Raw genomic sequence first — 17171 nt, 5'->3', positions numbered from 1 at the left:
TTAGTATTTAGCTTAATTTAAAGAAATGTTTGTATGAAATATAAAATAAAATCCAGGAGGATAAAAAAAACAAAATAAACAATTGTATTATTTATATGAGTACAAATGCTTTTTTTTTTTTCTATTTATTTGAATGAGTAGAAATAAACAAATAAACTGTATATAAAAATATACTTATAATAATAATAATAAATTAAATATAATAAAAAATGAAAATATTTTAATATAAATTTTTTATATTTAACTTGTTTTTATATTATTTTAAAAATTAATTGTATTTTTAGTTTTATGTTTTAAATTATATAAAAAGACTTATATGAAAAAGAAGTTACTGGTCAAAAAGTTGAAATAAACATGGGAGTTAAGAAATTAATCTATTAATTTATAAAAATATTAAAAATGATTTAATAAAAATGTTTATATTATATTTCATTTAATGTTTTTATTTAAATGGTATATATATTTTTTGTATTAATTTATATAGATTAATAATTTAGCACATTTTTATTAATAATTAAATGCATTTTTGGACAAAAGATTTAATTTAAATAATTTTAAAATTATAAATAATAAATATAAAAAAATATAAAATCAAGATTGCACATAAATTAAATAAAAAAGTAAAAGTACAGCTAATACTATTTAAAAATAATAATAAATTGAACTCTCATTAATGAACTGCTTATTTAGAATAGAAAAATTTGTAGGGCCCACCCTTACATTTCCCTTCCTTCCTATAAAAGTAAAAAATATATTTTCACACAGAATCGTTTCTCTTAATTTGTTTTCCTTTTTAAAAGCATTTCCATCCAAAGAAAATGCAAATGTTGAGCCCATAACTCAAAATCGAAGGGGGGAAACCTAAACGGCTCTATACGGCGTCGTTTAATACCCCCCACCTCTGAAAATTTAGAAAATAAAAACTCCCCTTTTCCCCTTTGGTGAATTTTTTTTCATCGAAATCAAAATCTCTTCGCTCTCTCTCTCTCTCTCTCTCTCTCTCTCTCTCTCTCTCTCTCTCTCTGTTTCTTTCTCTCTATCCATTTCTGTTCATCGCCGACAACCGCCAATTCCCTCCATTTTAAAGCAATTACCTTTCTTCTCTGCGTTCTCAGGTACTCATCTCTCTCTCTCTCTCTCAACGCATGGATTCGCTTCATCTATTTTAATGCTAGAAATAAAATCTATACCATTTTCTTTTTGCCACATCTTAGTGTTTCTTTAACCTTAGTTCGATGCTAAGAATCGTGGGTTGTCTTCAAAATGTCTGTTTTACTTGCCGAGAACGTTTCTTTAACTCTTATTTTTCTTGGGTTCTTTTTTATTTTGCTTGCGGCATAAATGATGAAATAAAATGTTTTTGTTTGCTCTTCAATTACTATTTGGGATGGCCAACAAGCGCTTCTGTTTACTTCATGATTGGTCAACAAGCAACGCTGAATAATTTTCTATGTTTTCCTTTCATTTCTGAGTAATAAAACATAAAAGTCACTCGGTTATACACAAGTTTATTTGTTTACTCTCTTTCTCTTTCTCATGTGTCTGAATTAATGTAGTGTAATTGGATGTGCTGAGCGAAAAGAAAGTTTGGTTCTTGAGAGCAGCAATGATGTGTGTTTTGAAAAGGGAAAACAAGATTTGTGCTTCTAAGTCTATGTATAAATTTTAAACAAGTAACGGCAAAATATTGGTCATATAAATTTAAGGCTATCTTGTTAGAGTGTTTTAAAATACTTTTATGAGAAGTTGCTGTTTGAGAATTGCTGCAAGTGCTGTGGTTATATTTTGGAGATAAGGAGTTTTCCACTTTGAAGTGCTGTGGTTCTATCACCTGCATTAGGGAAATTTCCCTTTTTGCCCTCCATTTACTACCACGAAGCTTGGGGTTTGTTTTTGTGTGCCTAATAGCTCTCTGGCCTCCAACTATCTTTGTGGCATTTTCCGGCATGTTTGACATATGTATTAAGTTCTCACTTTAAATTTTGATCAATAATCATGAATGCCTTTAATTTGGTTTTTTTTTTTTCAGCAATATGTGTGTGTAGTATAAACTATGTTAAGTGTATGTTGAAACTTCAAAATAGTAGCATCCTGCTATAGCATTTTTGGAGTTGGTTACTCTATGCCGCTATTTGGAATTGACTACTATGCATTTATGTAAAGAAATGCTGTTAAGTTTATGTAGATATAATCATATAGACTTTAATAGCAATAAGTGCCTCTTTCTATCTCTGTCTGTGTGTGTATAAGCTGCCTTAGATGTAAGCTGCTTGAGATAAGTTACCATTTGTAGCACTTTGTTGTGATCATTATATGTAGAGTATATAGAATCACAGCAACTCAGTATGTTGTCATCATTAATTTTGTAGTAGTACTAGTATACATTTTCTTACCATTCATTTCTTTAATGGCATTTGCTACTCATGGTGACTTCTTGTTCTGTTTTCTACAGTTGTCACTTGAACTTGGAGGGTGCTGGATTATTCTCCATTCTTCTCTTTTGCAAGTTTATGCCTGTTTTGCTTTGTGGTATAGAGATTTTTGTTTCACTGCAAACGCTTTCATGAACAGTTATTTGAGAAATGTTGCTGGAGGTTGGAGCTTCTAATCCTGATTGCAGAAGTCCTTTTATAAGATGTATAATCTGTTTGTCTGGACTTGAAAGCTAAATTTCCACCTTAGCTAATATTGTTTGCATCACAAAGAAACTTCCAATATCAACTGATTTTACTTTTCACATTGGTTTAAGATGTCAGAAATTGACATGGCAGTTGTTAAACCTGAGGTATGATACTTTTCAGTATAAATGTTGTTTTTTAATCCATATTGTCCAGTGGTTATAATCTTAGCTAATTAAGTTGTACTGTTTTGATTTTCTTTTTCTCTTTTATTTCTTTTGGTAGTCATGACACTGAAACTTATTCCCTTAATCTTTAGTCATAAAGGATACATTCTGTGCTATATGTTTCAGTGGTTGATTAGTGGAAATTGTTGTTACTATATATGTGTGTGTGCAACGCGTTCTATGTATGCTTCTCTTATGTTACAATGATCCAAATAAATTCATGTCCTTTAGTTATTGAACATGAATTTATGCCTTTATATGTCTTTGTTAACTATATATGTTATTTTTTGTTATTGATCATTGAATCTTATGATTCATGATACAGTTCGATTTGCAATTCAGAAATAGACCTTTTGATTCACAATTTGAATCCCATTTTTATAACCTTGCTTTTCAGAGTAGCATCTTTGATGTATCTGTTGACAGATTGCATGCTTTGTTGAATGTTCTTGATCTTGTTTCTAATGTTTTTCCCCCTGTACATCCTCTATTTTTTAGTATTTCTTATCCTCTTACATTTGTATTTCAGATGATGAAGCCCTATATCTGGCTTCAGACTTCAGATGGTTCAATCCAACAAGTGGAACAAGAAATTGCAATGTTTTGCCCTCTGATTTGTCAAGAAATAATACAAACAGGCTTAGGATCTTCCAAGAATTGTGCAATATCTCTTCCTCAACGAGTCAGTCCTGCGATGTTGAGCTTAATCCTTGATTATTGTCGCTTTCATCAAGTACCAGGTCACTCAAACAAGGTTCTACCTCTTTCTTGAACATTTTGACATTGTTATTATCTTTATACAATATACTTTGAGGCTGAAACAACAATAAACATAAAAATTGATTTCATTTGGGGGTTATTCTTTGTATAGGAACGGAAGTCTTTTGATGAGAAATTCATTAGGATGGACACAAAGCGGCTCTGTGAGTTGACATCTGCTGCAGACAGCCTTCAGTTGAAGCCACTGGTTGATCTTATGAGTCGAGCACTTGCTCGAATAATTGAAGGAAAATCTCCAGAGGAGATACGTGAGATATTTCATCTGCCTGATGATCTTACTGAGGTGTCTGGTGCTTGTGAGAACACTGTATGCTGATTATTTCTTCATTCATTTTCAATTTTCATTGTTAACACCCTTTCGATCCAGGAAGAGAAATTGGAGCCCTTGAAAAACACAACTGACGACCCAAGGATCAGGCTTTTGAACCGTTTGTATGCCAAAAAGAGGAAAGAACTACAAGAGCGCGGGAGGTTAAAGGTGCCACAGTGCAGTTTCTTTATTTTTATCATATTACAGATATAAGTCACATTGTTTAAATATAGTCCTTATTCTGTAATTAGATATTTCTAAATAAATTGAACTTTTGCTACTGAGAGATGTTTTCCTGCATCTCTTGTAGAGTGTTGAATTGAATAAGAATTGGTCCCTTGCATGTTTCAGAATGTTGAAGTTGAAGAAGAGCATGTAGATGAACGTTCAGTTGATGACCTTTTGTCTTTTATTAATGGAAATAATGGAGGTACAGTTTTATCCCTGCTTTCATTGAGTTTACTTTCCGCTTTTCTTTTCTGTAGATTGAGAAAGTATGTACCTGTACCAACTATCTACCCATCCCTAATTGAAGTCTGTCTGTTTAATATTACCTTTGGACTACACAAAACTGTTCTTCACTTCTTCTGAACCTACATGATGAGCCTACCAGTTGATTTGTGTCCATGATCACTAATATCAAAATTATTATTACTTAGTTCCTTTGACCATCTAGTATAGACACACAGGGTAACTGTCAAGCATTGGTTGTCCATAATTAAAGATGACGGTGTTTCTAAAATTGAGTAAACCATTTGCAGTAGCTAAATTATCCATAGTCTCCTCAAACTTTGTGCTAATATCTGTTTACCATTATATATCACTAGCATTTGTTGGAAGAAAAATCAGCATAGATGAAATCTTTTAGTCATACAATCATTCATTGGGTGGTTTTATATTTATATTTACCTGATTTTGCATTTGTTATCAAAAACTAAAAATCATGGCAGTGTCAAGATATTAACACTGATTGCTTGCCCATATATGCAGCGTTAAACTCAACTGAGATTTTAGGGTCTGTTTTGAATTCACAGAACAGAAGTATTTGGGAATCTGCAAATGACCTGTGTCAATCACTTTTCTTACCAGCTCCTTAGATTTGCTGAAATGGTTAGAGGGAGGCAAGTGAACAAAGAAGCCATTTATCTATTAGAGAGGAAGAGGGAAGAGAGGATTTTGTAGAGCCAAAAAAAGTATAATATTAAAAAATGAAAATCTGTCTGATGAACTGACGGGGAACAGGAGAAATCCAAGAGTATCCCCTAGCATGGTAGTCAAAATCGAGATTCTACTTAGGATTGGAGAGTAGATGAAAGATCATAACTTGTAGGATCATAAAACGAATCGTAAGATCCTAAAAAATTGTATAAATGAATGTAAAATAGTATAAATACAAAGACTAGAGAAGCTAAACAAAGACAAATGAGGGAAGAGAGCCACCCCATCTCAAAATAGAGACACTAAAAACAGAGACAGAGAGGGAAAAGATGGATTAAGTAATGTATTCTGATGGAAAGATTATTTTATCCTTAAAGAAACTTAAAACAAAGTCACTTTAAGGGCAAAAAGGAAAAGTCAGATTATTTTTAAAAGATAAGAAGTCTTTTTTACCCTTAAAAAATCCTAAAATCTGCTTCATTCTGGAGATAGAAAGGGAAAGTTGACAACTTTTACTCTAGCGGTACTGTTGCACTGTGAATTAGGCTTAGATGGCTGCAAATACAGCTGCGATAGCCACCACAGCAAAATGCTTTGCTATGACAAGGTCGCAGAGCAAGGTTGCTGGCACAGACAAGGTTGCCAGAGCAGACACAGTCACCAGAGCGAAAGCTAAAGGGATTGCAGAGCAGAGAAACGAAGTCACGAAGTCCGGGTTAATTGGGTTTTTTTTTTAAAAAAAACAAGGCAGAAGCAACTCGCCCAGGATCGCACAATTTCATGAGGAAGATTGTGCGATCCCAACAATCCCACCAAAATGAGTCCCAGCCCAGGATCAGGATCGTTGGACCTGTGGCAGATCGTTAACTTGCGATTGACTACCATGTCTCCTAGAATATTCCTCTACAGCAGAGTCTTCCTCCAACATGAATCTACATACTCCGGGAAGTGTGAACAGAAATCTTAATATTATTCAGTAGACAGTTTTTTTTTTTCAAGGTTTTAATAGGGGCTATACCAACTAGATACACGTAAAATCCCAAAATACAAGAAAAAGATAAAACTCTAAATCATAGATAAAACTCTAAATCATAAAGATAATTTCTTTTGTAAGTTTTTCTACTCCATTTTTACTTATTGGAAGGACTTGTGTGGTTTTTGAAAATATTTGTTGCTCATGTCCCTTGCAGCTTTTACTTGTTTCATTTTAGAACTGTTTTATAATCTTTTTGTGTAGGAATAATTAGAGAGCTGAATCTTTTTAAATTTATTTTCTTGTTTAATCCCTTTGAATGCACAATTAATAGTGAAGAATTCTGTCACAGATCCAAAGGGGATTAAAACTTCCAAAAGTAAAAAGAAGAACAGAAGGAAAAAAGAGCAACAACAGAAGAGCTCTTCTTTGAAGGAAGCTTCTGAAGTGGAAGAGAAGGTTGTAAATATTCTGTTCTGCTGGTTTGTTTTTAAATGAACAAAATCAATTATTTATCACATAAATTGTAGGTGTTTATTGGCCTTTTTTAATCTCACTGTAGGAAGTAAATGGTGAAAATATAAGACACCAAAGTGCTGAGGCTGATAGAATTGCTGAGGCCTCAAATTCACATGCAGAAGACACTTTTGATCATAAGGTGTTCGATGATGGAGATATAGATGATGGAATTGATCCTGCACTAAAGGAAAAAATTGACAGGTGGGGCCACATTCTATAAAAAAATTATTCCTCCAAATAAGTTGAACCAAATACACACTAATTATATTGTTTACACAATTGTTGTCTAAAATCTTTTCTTTTTTTTTGTGGATGGCTATCATTATCTTTAGCATAGTTGCAGTGGCAGATCCCTAGCTTTTCTTCTCATTAGTGATGAGTAGCGTTGCTGAATATATTATATATGGAGTATAGCTTATGCAAAGGACAAGGCATCAGAATGATTGAATCTATACATCTCCAAATTGTACTGTTTGAATCATCTATTGCTGGTTGTATATGCGCGATCTTTTGTTTACCAGAGAGGGAGACATGACAATGTTGATTTAAATTTGGTTGGATTTGGACTTTGCAAGTTTTTTATCTTGGTCTTTTTCTAAGGAGAATGATAAGTTTACTAATATTTGTATCCCATATCAACCTAGCTATAGATTTTTCATGATCCTGAATCTTGTAAAACTCTTGGATGGGTAATGCAATTGGTTTTGATCTGGTGTGCTTGTGTGCCTATATTCTAGAAAAATTTTAACCTAATACTTATGGACATTCTGACATCAGTCAATATACATATCGGTATAAGGTTTTCTGATTCTGACTTGCTTTAATGACGACTAATTCTACGTTTTTGTTTTTTCCGTTATGTCTTTGGCACTATTATGATGATTGCTGAATTGCCCCTTTAATTTTGGTTCTACTATATTTCCCAAGTTCATTACACACACTCGCTCTTAGTGGTTTACAAGGAATCAAAAGCCTGTGGCTTCTAACTACCTTACACTTGCTGATTTTTAGCTAACCCCAAATGCTTTCATGGCACTTGTTAATTGTCTTCTGCGTTGTTTTTCCTTGTTCATTATGGATAAAAAAAATATCAATTTGATATAAAGAGATGTTTGAGTGATGGTTATATACATGTGCCTTTAAGATGACAAATAAGAAATCTTATATGCTTGGTACCCTTTGACACAGGGAAGTAGAAGATTTTGCACGTCGGTTGAATTCTGTCTGGCCAGAAAGGATGCAAGAAAGGAAGATAATGCATTTTACTCCCAATGGAAATGGTTTTCTAAGGCCAAATTCTCGTATGCGTTTTCCGGGTTTTCAGTGATTTTACTTATTCATCATATCCTTGTTTGCTGAACTTACAATTTTTCTAAAATCCTCTCTCCACTTTATGTAGTAACTGAGAGGATGCAAGAAAGGAAGATAATGCATTTTACTCCCAATGGAAATGGTTTTCTAAGGCCAAATTCTCGTATGCCTTTTCCCGTATTTTCAGTGATTTTACTTATTCATCATATCCTTATTTGCTGAACTCACATTTTTTCTAAAATCCTCTCTCCACTTTATGTAGTAACTGAAAAACTTTTTTGTATAATAGATATTATTGGCATTCTATTCCCTTCCTTTTAAAACTAATTCTTCATTCTAGTTTCCTGCTGCTGCTGGAGTTAGCTGATGACATGTTTTCCTTTTATTGTTTATTCAAATTTGCTTCTTTTTGTTATTTATTTTATACAAGTTAATCTGTTAAAATATCTGCTTTGCTAAGTGAAAATTCCATCTTACCTTATACTATCAACTTGTAGAAACATGATGTTATTATTGCTGAAGAAACTTGTCTTGTAATCTTACCTCTTAACTTGGCATGATGAATTTGGTAATCTGTGAGTTGGTGATTCTCGAATATATTCAGTATGCAATTTAGTAATAATCGCCTTCATGTGATTATGGTTTCCCTATTTTTTATATAACATGCTCAAACTGACAGCATTTCATTCAATTTTCAGTCATTTTTGTTCTGTCATCTGACACGCAATAAATCTTTCTATGTACAGGATTGGACTCAGATTTGAAATGAATCCATACAAGATTACAAGCCCACCAAGATGGCCAATGGCTTGAACAATTTTGAGAGATGCTGACAAGCGCTAGAAAACTGTTGCATGTCAGTTGTTTTCTTTTCCCCCATTTACTGTTCAATTTTATTCTTTGTGGTTCATTGTTGGTGTTTAGCCCTTGCGCTATTTGATGCTGGGCGCTTTCTCTTGTACTTACAGGAAATAAATAAGAAAAAGGTTCTCTGAGCTTGTATGGAATATATTTGTCTTGTGCCTTTTCTTTTGTTTTGTTCCTTTTATGGGTTCTAATATAAAGGCTCATTTGTTCCTTCAGTTTTAAGTGAAACAAAAAGAAATTAAAAGGCATTAAGTTTTTGGATACTATTACTCCATCTTGTGTTAACAAATTATCGAAGACCTGTCATTTTGAAGATATTATTGTAATCACTCTCCAGGTGGTGTATCAGTGCATTATTGAGTAACAGTGTAAAAGATTACATTGATAGTGGTTGAAATTAATGTAAAAAAGATTGGAGGGCAGAAATGAAATATCCATATCTTTGGACCTTGAGGTTAATCCTGATACATAGATAATAATAACTTTTCTATTTCCTCAAATTTCCCTTGCCTAAATAACCTAATTTTGGATGTCCTTTATATGGATCATTTGGAGGTGCTTTGTGTTACTACTATCCAGTTGGAATTAAAGCTGCTGGTGAAAATTGAGCTGATTCAGAATTGCTTGCATGTGATACATTGATAATTCATGACATAGAATACAGAAAATAAAATTTAGCCGACTTCTATTCACAATTAGTTTATATGTATCAAATAATCATCATCATCAGCATCATCATCTCTGCTTGACATAGACATCATTTTGGCCGGACCCTCATGGAAGCAAACTCCTTAAAGATAAGCATAAAAAACAGTGTCTGTAAGGCAGGAGCTAGAACCAGGAAGTGAAATCTCTTCAGTCTCCTCACCTCATACCATCTATTTCAGAAAAGGATCGAATCTTACAATAAAGTTTCACAGGTCCTCCAAAATCTAACTGTTGCGGGGGTTTTCAGTAGTGCTGATTTAAGTACATGCTAAATATCACTTGGCTGAAATTTGGTTATGACAAAGTTACAGATGTTACATAATCTTCTAAGATTTGCTATAAGTCTCCTGTAAACTAACACCTAGGATACTATTCTGCTGAGGATTACTGATTCGTTGATTGATCCTCTTGGATGTGAGGGCAGGTAATTTTTGGTTCCCCTCTTGTCCATAAAATCCTGAGTTCACCTCTCTTCTTTCCCAATGACAAAAAGGTTCCTGCAAACACATAAAAAGGGTTTCAAAAACTGGTACTAGTTTTCATTCATGCTTTAACTAAATATGGCTCGTGGTACAGTGGTGCATGGAAGGCCTCTATGACAGGCGGTGAAACGTGTAAGTGCATAAAGAAAAAGTTGTAAGAAACATGGATTAAGCTTTCTATTGGTTCAGCAAGTTCAACAGCAAATAGAACAGGTTCAACTATTTTTTAATCAGTGTTTGTGTTTCAAATTTAATTGAGTTTTGAGTCTTGTAATTTTACTAACCAAGTGTAAAGGGGACTATATAAAGCAAAGCTGGTTGACCATGCCCATCCATCAAGTTCAAAGCCACATATGTGATAAGGAGACCTGCAGATCAAAATCCAAGAAATATGATGAAAAGGACCAAAACATGTAGTCGCCACCTCAACATTTTCAGACTAAGCAGGCTCATCTTCAGCCTGAAAGTGAGCTGCCCCAATTTTGGCTGTAAAGTTTACAGGTCCAAACGTTTTCATGGAAAATTAATCTGCTAACACGTTCTATCTTACGAAACTACCCCAAGATCAAATGGCATACCTAAACCATAAGCAGTCATTGCCCACAAGAAGTATCCATCCCGAAGGTTCTTCTTTGCCAACCAATCATACCTGTAAAGTTATCAGTGAAAAAAAATAAAGTTTATGAACTATTATCAAGGCAGAAAGCATTATTTGTCTAGGATGCTTTTATAGGAGTTAGTGTTTTATAGTAGTACAAGGAAGATGAATAGAAGATTTATGTTATGACTTTCTACTCAACCTTAACGAAAATGCAACTAGAAGCCCTGGTAAGATGATGTCACCAAAACCAATGATGCTGTAACCACCCCAGGGATCAAACAAACGGGGTATCTTGAGTAGCATGGGGATACCATCTTCTCCACTCCTATCACCTCGAGCTACCTGTAAAGAAGTGAAAATGTTGTATTAATTTAATGAGAAGAAAAGCATCATGCTGACCAAGATCAAAAACATGCTTTGTGAAGAATGATTGGGAAGGGAGATCCGTGTTGAAAGCACTCACCACTATCATCACACTCTCGTGGAACCACCATTTAGAGACAAACACCCAGAAGATGTCATATAGAAAGGCACAACTGAGAAGAACAGTTCCAACCTTGCAGACAAAAATGTATAAATTAGTGTCTTGTTAATAAAGTTCAGCAATGTACAGTAAATCCATATTAAATTGTTTTACTGATATGAAGGCCACCCTTGTCTTTTCCAATGAAAAAAAAAATTAAGTATGAATGATTACCTTGAGATTTGGAATGCGGACAATCTGAAGAACTGTAATTATCAACGTGATACCCTGAACGACAGATATTTTTAAAAAATAAATGTCATGAATAGTTTCTCAATCAATTGGACTTAGCAAACTAAGTTAAGGTTACTTTAAAATCTAAATGGAAAAACTTTTTTCTAGCTGTAACGATACCAAAAGGAACAAACATCATGGCTTAAATCAAATTTTAAAGTGATTAGAGAGAATTGGAGGAAGTATGGAAGCGTCAAAAGAAGCAATAATGAAAAAAAAAAAACATTGTAATAATACAAATAATGGCTACCAATTGGCCAAAGAACAATTAACAACCATGTAGCATTAACAATTCATATGAAATGAAACGGTCTTTGTTAATAGCCTAGTTTATTGCATAAAAGGTATAGATAAGGAATTTGATCATTTTTTCTTTTACTCTTTCAGTTAACGAATAGAGAAAGTAATTCCCTTGGTTTATGAATTCATATGTAGAAGATAATACAAATGCAATGAGTAATTTACTTACTGGATCTTTATATTCGCAAAAACAACGACGAAGCATGCTTAACTGCTCATTTCAATTACAATTAGATGAAGATATTCCATACTCATTTAAAAGCATTTTTAGTTTTACACGATTAAGATTCCAATAGTTATGAAGAAAAATCTGCAATATGCAACAAGGGAATTGCTCATGATTGTATTACAATTTTCTATTTTTTAATCAAGAACTACCAGTTGAAAAAGAAAATGGGCAGAAGAAAAACTATATAAGAAATTTGACCAACAAAAATAGTAAAGGTAATAGGACCACTCTTACAAGAATGTCTTGACCAATCCAAGCAAATGATACACGGCGATAAACTCCCCAAAGCACAGCAAACACTATGCAGAAGGGAGTAACAGCGAGCGTAAGATATGATACAGCACCAAAGAAAGGTATTTTCACGTATGATTGTCCAGCATGTTGAAACCATCTGAAACTATAAACATTTTGCTGTCAATTCATATCATTACAAAGGGAATCTAACAGAGTAAACCCTCTAGTTAACAGCCACAAATTTCACACCGAAGTCATTTTTTAAGAGTATTGATTTCTTGGAAAGCTGACATTAAAGGAAAGGGGGAAAACCTTGCCCATGCTAGTTACATAAAATTCATTTTCTAGCGATGTTGACAAAGAAATATAACATTCAGTTGCCAAATTAGTCTATGGAATTGTAGGTCAACTTATTCAAAAAGTTACAAGGAAGAAGTATATGAACTAGATCAACTATTCTCCTTGCTATCATACTACCATTTATAGCAACAATAATCAAATTTGTTAATCACAATTTAACTCATAATAATGTTATATTCAAAGCATGATCTATGTGGATTGACATTGATTATTCAAAGCATAAGATATCTTGCTCAAAACAACCACCACAGATTCAAACAATGAGAAAAAACAAGGATAAAAGACTTACCATGATAACAGAGCCACCAAGCACGTTTGTAGTCCCTGAAAGCACATGAAGAGTAAAGATTCATTCAGCTGCTATATATCAATAACAGCATCATGTTGCGATCCTAAAACTTTGATTTAGTAGTGTGAACTGTATGATGTAAACATTCTTTTCTTTCCATTCCATCACACAATGCTAAGAATTCAATCAAAAACCAAATTCTAAGATATTATTTATCATTAAATTTCTTCTAATAATCTTTTCTATAGTTTTCAAAGTCTCTCTTTACTCTTTTTCACTGAACTTAAAATCATATCATTCATTCTTCTCGTTAGTGTCTCCGGTGGCCATTCTTGCACATGTTAAAATCATCTTAATCAAATTTTATCATCTTTTTTACAATAAGTGCTACATCAATATTATTATGTATACAATCATTTTTATTTTTATTTTTTTTCATATAATCTTCATCCATCTTAATATTTTTATTTCTGCAACTCTCATTTTTTTTTCATGCTATTCTAAATTCCAACATTTATTACCATATAAAATAGTTGGTTGTATAACAATATAATAGAACTTTCCTTTTACTTTAATAGGTACTTTACAATTACAATAATTTCTAAAATATTTTTCTATTTTAATCACCCAACATGCATTCTAAAAGTAGCATCTTTATTAATTTCTCTATCACACTGTAAAATCAATCCCATGTACCTAACTTGGAGACATGGTATAATGTCATTTTTTATTTTAATTTCCTGTGCATAATCATTATTTATGCAACACTCCCTTTTTTCTCTTGCTGTTTTAAAATTCAACATTCACTATCATACAGGATAACTTATTGCATAATAATAAGATAAAATTTTAATTCTGAATATTGTCCTTATTCTTGTACATGAGAACTAAAGCATTCTTCCTTTGCTCATATAACATATTCTAAAATTTCAAAATCTCTTTAAAGAGCTTTGTAAGCCAATCAATTCATCATTCTCCTTTACATTTCCAAACTTTAATAAGAATACTATCAAACTTATTTTTTACCATTATCAATTCTCCTAAGAGTTTCATTTACTTCTTTAGCTCGAATTTTGTAATAACATGTCAAATTTAGTTCATCCACTTGAGTTTTTAGTCCTATATTTTCATTGCTCTTTACTAATCGTTAAAATGTATATAAAAATAGTTTTCTTATGTCTTTAATGTCTTGATTTGTAGCCAAAATTTTTCCTTCTTCATACTTGATACATCTAACTTTGTTCAAATCTATGAATTTTCTTTCTCTATTTTGGATGTAAAACTAAGTAACCACCCAAATTTTGCAAGTGTCTCAAAGATGATGACAGCAAAGGTATAGGGATATAGCTGATCAGTAAATTGATTTGAGGAAGGCCAAGGGAAGAAACATAATCAACAAGGATCAAGCTTGGAAAAAATAATAACTCACCTCAACCCCACCAATACAAAATAGAACCACCAGAACTTCAACAAACCACGATGCCATTAATTTGTAAAGCATAACCAAGAAACAAGAAGCAATCACAACAAATGAAATTGCTGCTGCAGTACTGATTTCCACATAACCACTGGAACCAGTATTCTCCGTATTTACATATTCATCTGAAGCATCCTGCAAGTGTGAACATTCTATATATTAGTAACTGGATTAATGAGTTTTTAAATTTGAGAAGAAAGCCTCCTTTATGAAGAACAAAATTAGTTCATAACACAAACAATACACTTTCTCATAAGGAAGCCGCAATGACAGGTCTGCAAGAATACAAGTGCTTTATAGTTTTTAGGAGTTGGTTTTCTTTTCAGCATTCCCTTTATGTGCCTTTGACAATTTTTGTATTCATTCTTTCTAAGGCCAATAACATTTATTTTTATATTAGGGAAAATGAATAAAAACGGCATATAAAGAAACTAGGTAACCTTTAGTAGCTTCTCCTGCTCAACAGCAGCCTCTCTGGCAGTCCATGCAGACCAATAAGATGCACAGAGAATGGTACCAACAGCCATAAGCCATAAAAACACTTCTGCAACATCAACCATTGGGCGCAGTGGAGAGTACAACTGCACGGAGACTTAAAGCAGACACAGTTGCAGAAATGCAAAGAATATCACATAAGACAAAAATCAGATCAAGCATCAAAATATCAAGTAGTTATTTTAAATTTTTCTGTGGCAAAGGAAAGCCATGACTGATTACAAACAAGTAGACACATTCACAGATAAAGTGAAACATACCTATTGACTTGTTTAGTATATGATTTTCCAGGTTTTCTCCAGCATCTTGTGGAAGCATGACAGCAGGTATTCTAATGTCAATATCAGTTTCGTTCTCTTCACAAACCATCTTGAAAAGTTCTGCACAATAGGACATAACACAGTTGCTTAAAACAAACACAATATTTACAAAAATGCCTATGTTTATTCTAACAATAAATATGGAACAAAAATTATTTAGCAGTCTACAAACTATGAACCACAGGATCCCATCACCTTTAACTGTAAAGTTTGTAATGGAGAAAAGTGAAATGAAAGAGACTATAGGTCTGAAAAAAGCAAAAATTGCATGCAAACACCTGTACGATAATTTATAATGAGGATGGCTGAAGCACCAGCTTCTTCAGCTATATTTGCCTTGGTTGTGAAACTACATTGTCCTCGGTGCACCAAAATGACTTCACCAGTGAGCTAACAAATTGCAAGGCACTCCGTATTACAAATTAATAAATATCTAAAAAATTAGAGCTTTTAATCTGAACATCTATGCTTCATATGCAGAGGAGGAGCTGCATTTGGTTAGTTATAAAGCATAAAATTATAATACCTTATTCTTAGGCTTGCTACAACAATCAGGAGGGTCCGCAATGGCAACTCTAGTATGATTAGCACGTTTTTCTTTCGATTCCAAAGTGGGGCCAAATCTTGCACCAACACCAACATACTCACAGGTTTCCACACCATCAATCCAAATTGGAACTTTAACCTAACAAAAGAGAAATAGGTCAAAGTTGTTTAAGAAAAAACTCGTTCATACTTTATACCTATCCATCTTTGTAAGAAAATAGTAACAGGCCACACGGTAGTTTGCTGAAAGACTGAAATACATCAGATTTGCAAATTTCATAAAACATACTTTTATCACTAATCTAGTCACTGTCACCTTGTTTCAATTCCAAATATAAAGCATTCAAGCACTCAACATTTCCTTCATTTCACTAAAAAAGCATACCCTCAAAGGAAGGCCAATCAAGAAGAAGTGAACCATATGAGGGAAAAATAAAAAAAGAATTATGGGGGCAGATAAAGAGTAAAAACATATGGAGAAGCATAAAAAAATTCAAGTCTTTCAGTGGTATCAAGAAAACAAGCCTAGCTAAGTCGGCCTCAATTAGGAAAACTGAGAATTTGCAAGTTTGTTTAGATAGGAAGAGGAGAAAAAGCAAAGAAATCAAAGACATGATACCAACTAAAGTTACTAGAATTATCACACTTCAGCCACATAATAGATCTCTCCATTGCAAAGCCAGAAAAACACCACTGCAATTAAACAGGGCGCCACTTACAACAATACTTACAAAAAACAATTCTATTAAAACAAAACCTTAATCAAATCATTCCATATTATTGTTTTTCCCTAATTTTCCTAGCAGCATGAAAAGTTCTGCCAGAGATTAATACAATAAGAAGAAGCACAAAAAAAAAAGCAAAAAAAAAAAGTGTCTTTCTACTTCCAGAGCTTGATTCTACAAGCAATCTAAAACATAACCGAGCATCTTATGTCTAAGAACAGAAAAAATATCATTTCAAATGAACATACACCACAGCATCATTCTTTGGGGAGGAAGAGAAGAGAGGGCGGGGGGGCAAAGAAACTCATTTTTCCAAAACAGAAAACTAAAATTTGAATTTACTTGATAATTACCATAAAGGAAAGAAAATTTTAAACATTTTCTCCCCAAATCCTCTCCTTGTTCCTCCTCTTTCCCATCATCCAAACAAACAACAAATCCAATTTTTTTTTTTTAAAAAAGTGACATTTGTACAACCACCTCAACAAGCAATTCACATCAGACATAATTTTTTAAGTACCAGAACAAAGTTGTTGTCACAACCAGGCCTCTTAGGAGCAATATTATCAGGGTGTACTATGTCCCCAGCGAAACTGAAAGTGACATGAAGCATGAACACACAGCACACAACACATGAAGCTCCAAGCGAAACCATGTTGCTGAGAAGTGAGAAAGGAGATTCAAGATGCAAATTTGAGCAGAGAAAACAAAAGGGGTTGGCGTGTTAAAGGTAAAGATTTTAAGTTTGGAAAGAAAAAAGAGGAACAAGGTACAAAGCAAGTAGGGGAATTGGGGTGGAGGGAGAGAGAGAGAGAGAGAGAGAGAAAAAAAAAACAGACAGAGGTTTTAACCCCTTTTTTTTTAATTATTTAATTTAGTTTTTGT

At 33.2% G+C, this 17171-nt stretch overlaps 2 protein-coding genes across 4 annotated transcripts; one reads left to right on the top strand and one right to left on the bottom strand.

The window, feature by feature from the left end:
• Positions 1–955: 955 nt before the first annotated feature.
• Positions 956–11218, top strand: LOC113861062 (SKP1-like protein 21). 3 transcript variants are annotated; one of them, XM_027493664.1, is made up of 11 exons: positions 1004–1115; positions 2453–2785; positions 3375–3599; positions 3717–3908; positions 3993–4103; positions 4287–4365; positions 6419–6525; positions 6629–6786; positions 7774–7886; positions 7985–8059; positions 8643–11218. In XM_027493664.1, the coding sequence occupies exons 2-11, from the start codon at positions 2750–2752 to the stop codon at positions 8663–8665; spliced, it is 1119 nt and encodes a 372-aa protein (XP_027349465.1). In that variant the 5' UTR covers positions 1004–1115; positions 2453–2749; the 3' UTR covers positions 8666–11218. The 3 variants fall into 3 exon arrangements, with proteins under 3 accessions (XP_027349466.1, XP_027349465.1, XP_027349467.1); XM_027493665.1 differs by lacking the exon at positions 7985–8059 and having other exon boundaries at positions 956–1115; positions 8643–9258; XM_027493666.1 differs by lacking the exons at positions 2453–2785; positions 7985–8059 and having other exon boundaries at positions 1013–1115; positions 8643–8777.
• Positions 9450–17171, bottom strand: LOC113861061 (signal peptide peptidase-like 4). The gene is made up of 14 exons (XM_027493663.1): positions 16807–17171; positions 15542–15700; positions 15294–15405; positions 14956–15075; positions 14641–14792; positions 14153–14335; positions 12724–12758; positions 12075–12237; positions 11252–11305; positions 11018–11110; positions 10754–10896; positions 10532–10602; positions 10238–10321; positions 9450–9968 (listed from the first exon to the last, which is right to left on the bottom strand). Exons 1-14 carry the CDS (start codon positions 16939–16941, stop codon positions 9856–9858), a joined length of 1617 nt encoding a protein of 538 aa, XP_027349464.1. The 5' UTR covers positions 16942–17171; the 3' UTR covers positions 9450–9855.

This window comes from Abrus precatorius, unplaced genomic scaffold (assembly GCF_003935025.1).
Source record: "Abrus precatorius isolate BTA unplaced genomic scaffold, Abrus_2018 Scaffold3, whole genome shotgun sequence".
In the NCBI taxonomy this organism is placed as follows: Eukaryota; Viridiplantae; Streptophyta; class Magnoliopsida; order Fabales; family Fabaceae; genus Abrus; species Abrus precatorius.
The sequence above is the reverse complement of the archived record's forward strand: the minus strand, read 5'-3'. Positions and strand labels throughout refer to the sequence as shown.

Excerpts from the sequence above, each read along its gene's own strand:
- LOC113861061 (XM_027493663.1), bottom strand. The coding sequence starts at position 16,941 with ATGGTTTCGCTTGGAGCTTCATGTGTTGTGTGCTGTGTGTTCATGCTT. Across the intron at positions 15,406-15,541 it reads GTAGCAAGCCTAAGAATAAG|CTCACTGGTGAAGTCATTTT; the intron begins GTATTATAATTT and ends GCAATTTGTTAG. Across the intron at positions 14,793-14,955 it reads TATACTAAACAAGTCAATAG|TCTCCGTGCAGTTGTACTCT; the intron begins GTATGTTTCACT and ends GTCTGCTTTAAG.
- LOC113861062 (XM_027493664.1), top strand. The coding sequence starts at position 2,750 with ATGTCAGAAATTGACATGGCAGTTGTTAAACCTGAG. Across the intron at positions 4,104-4,286 it reads AAGAGCGCGGGAGGTTAAAG|AATGTTGAAGTTGAAGAAGA; the intron begins GTGCCACAGTGC and ends TGCATGTTTCAG. Across the intron at positions 8,060-8,642 it reads TTTTCTAAGGCCAAATTCTC|GATTGGACTCAGATTTGAAA; the intron begins GTATGCCTTTTC and ends TTCTATGTACAG.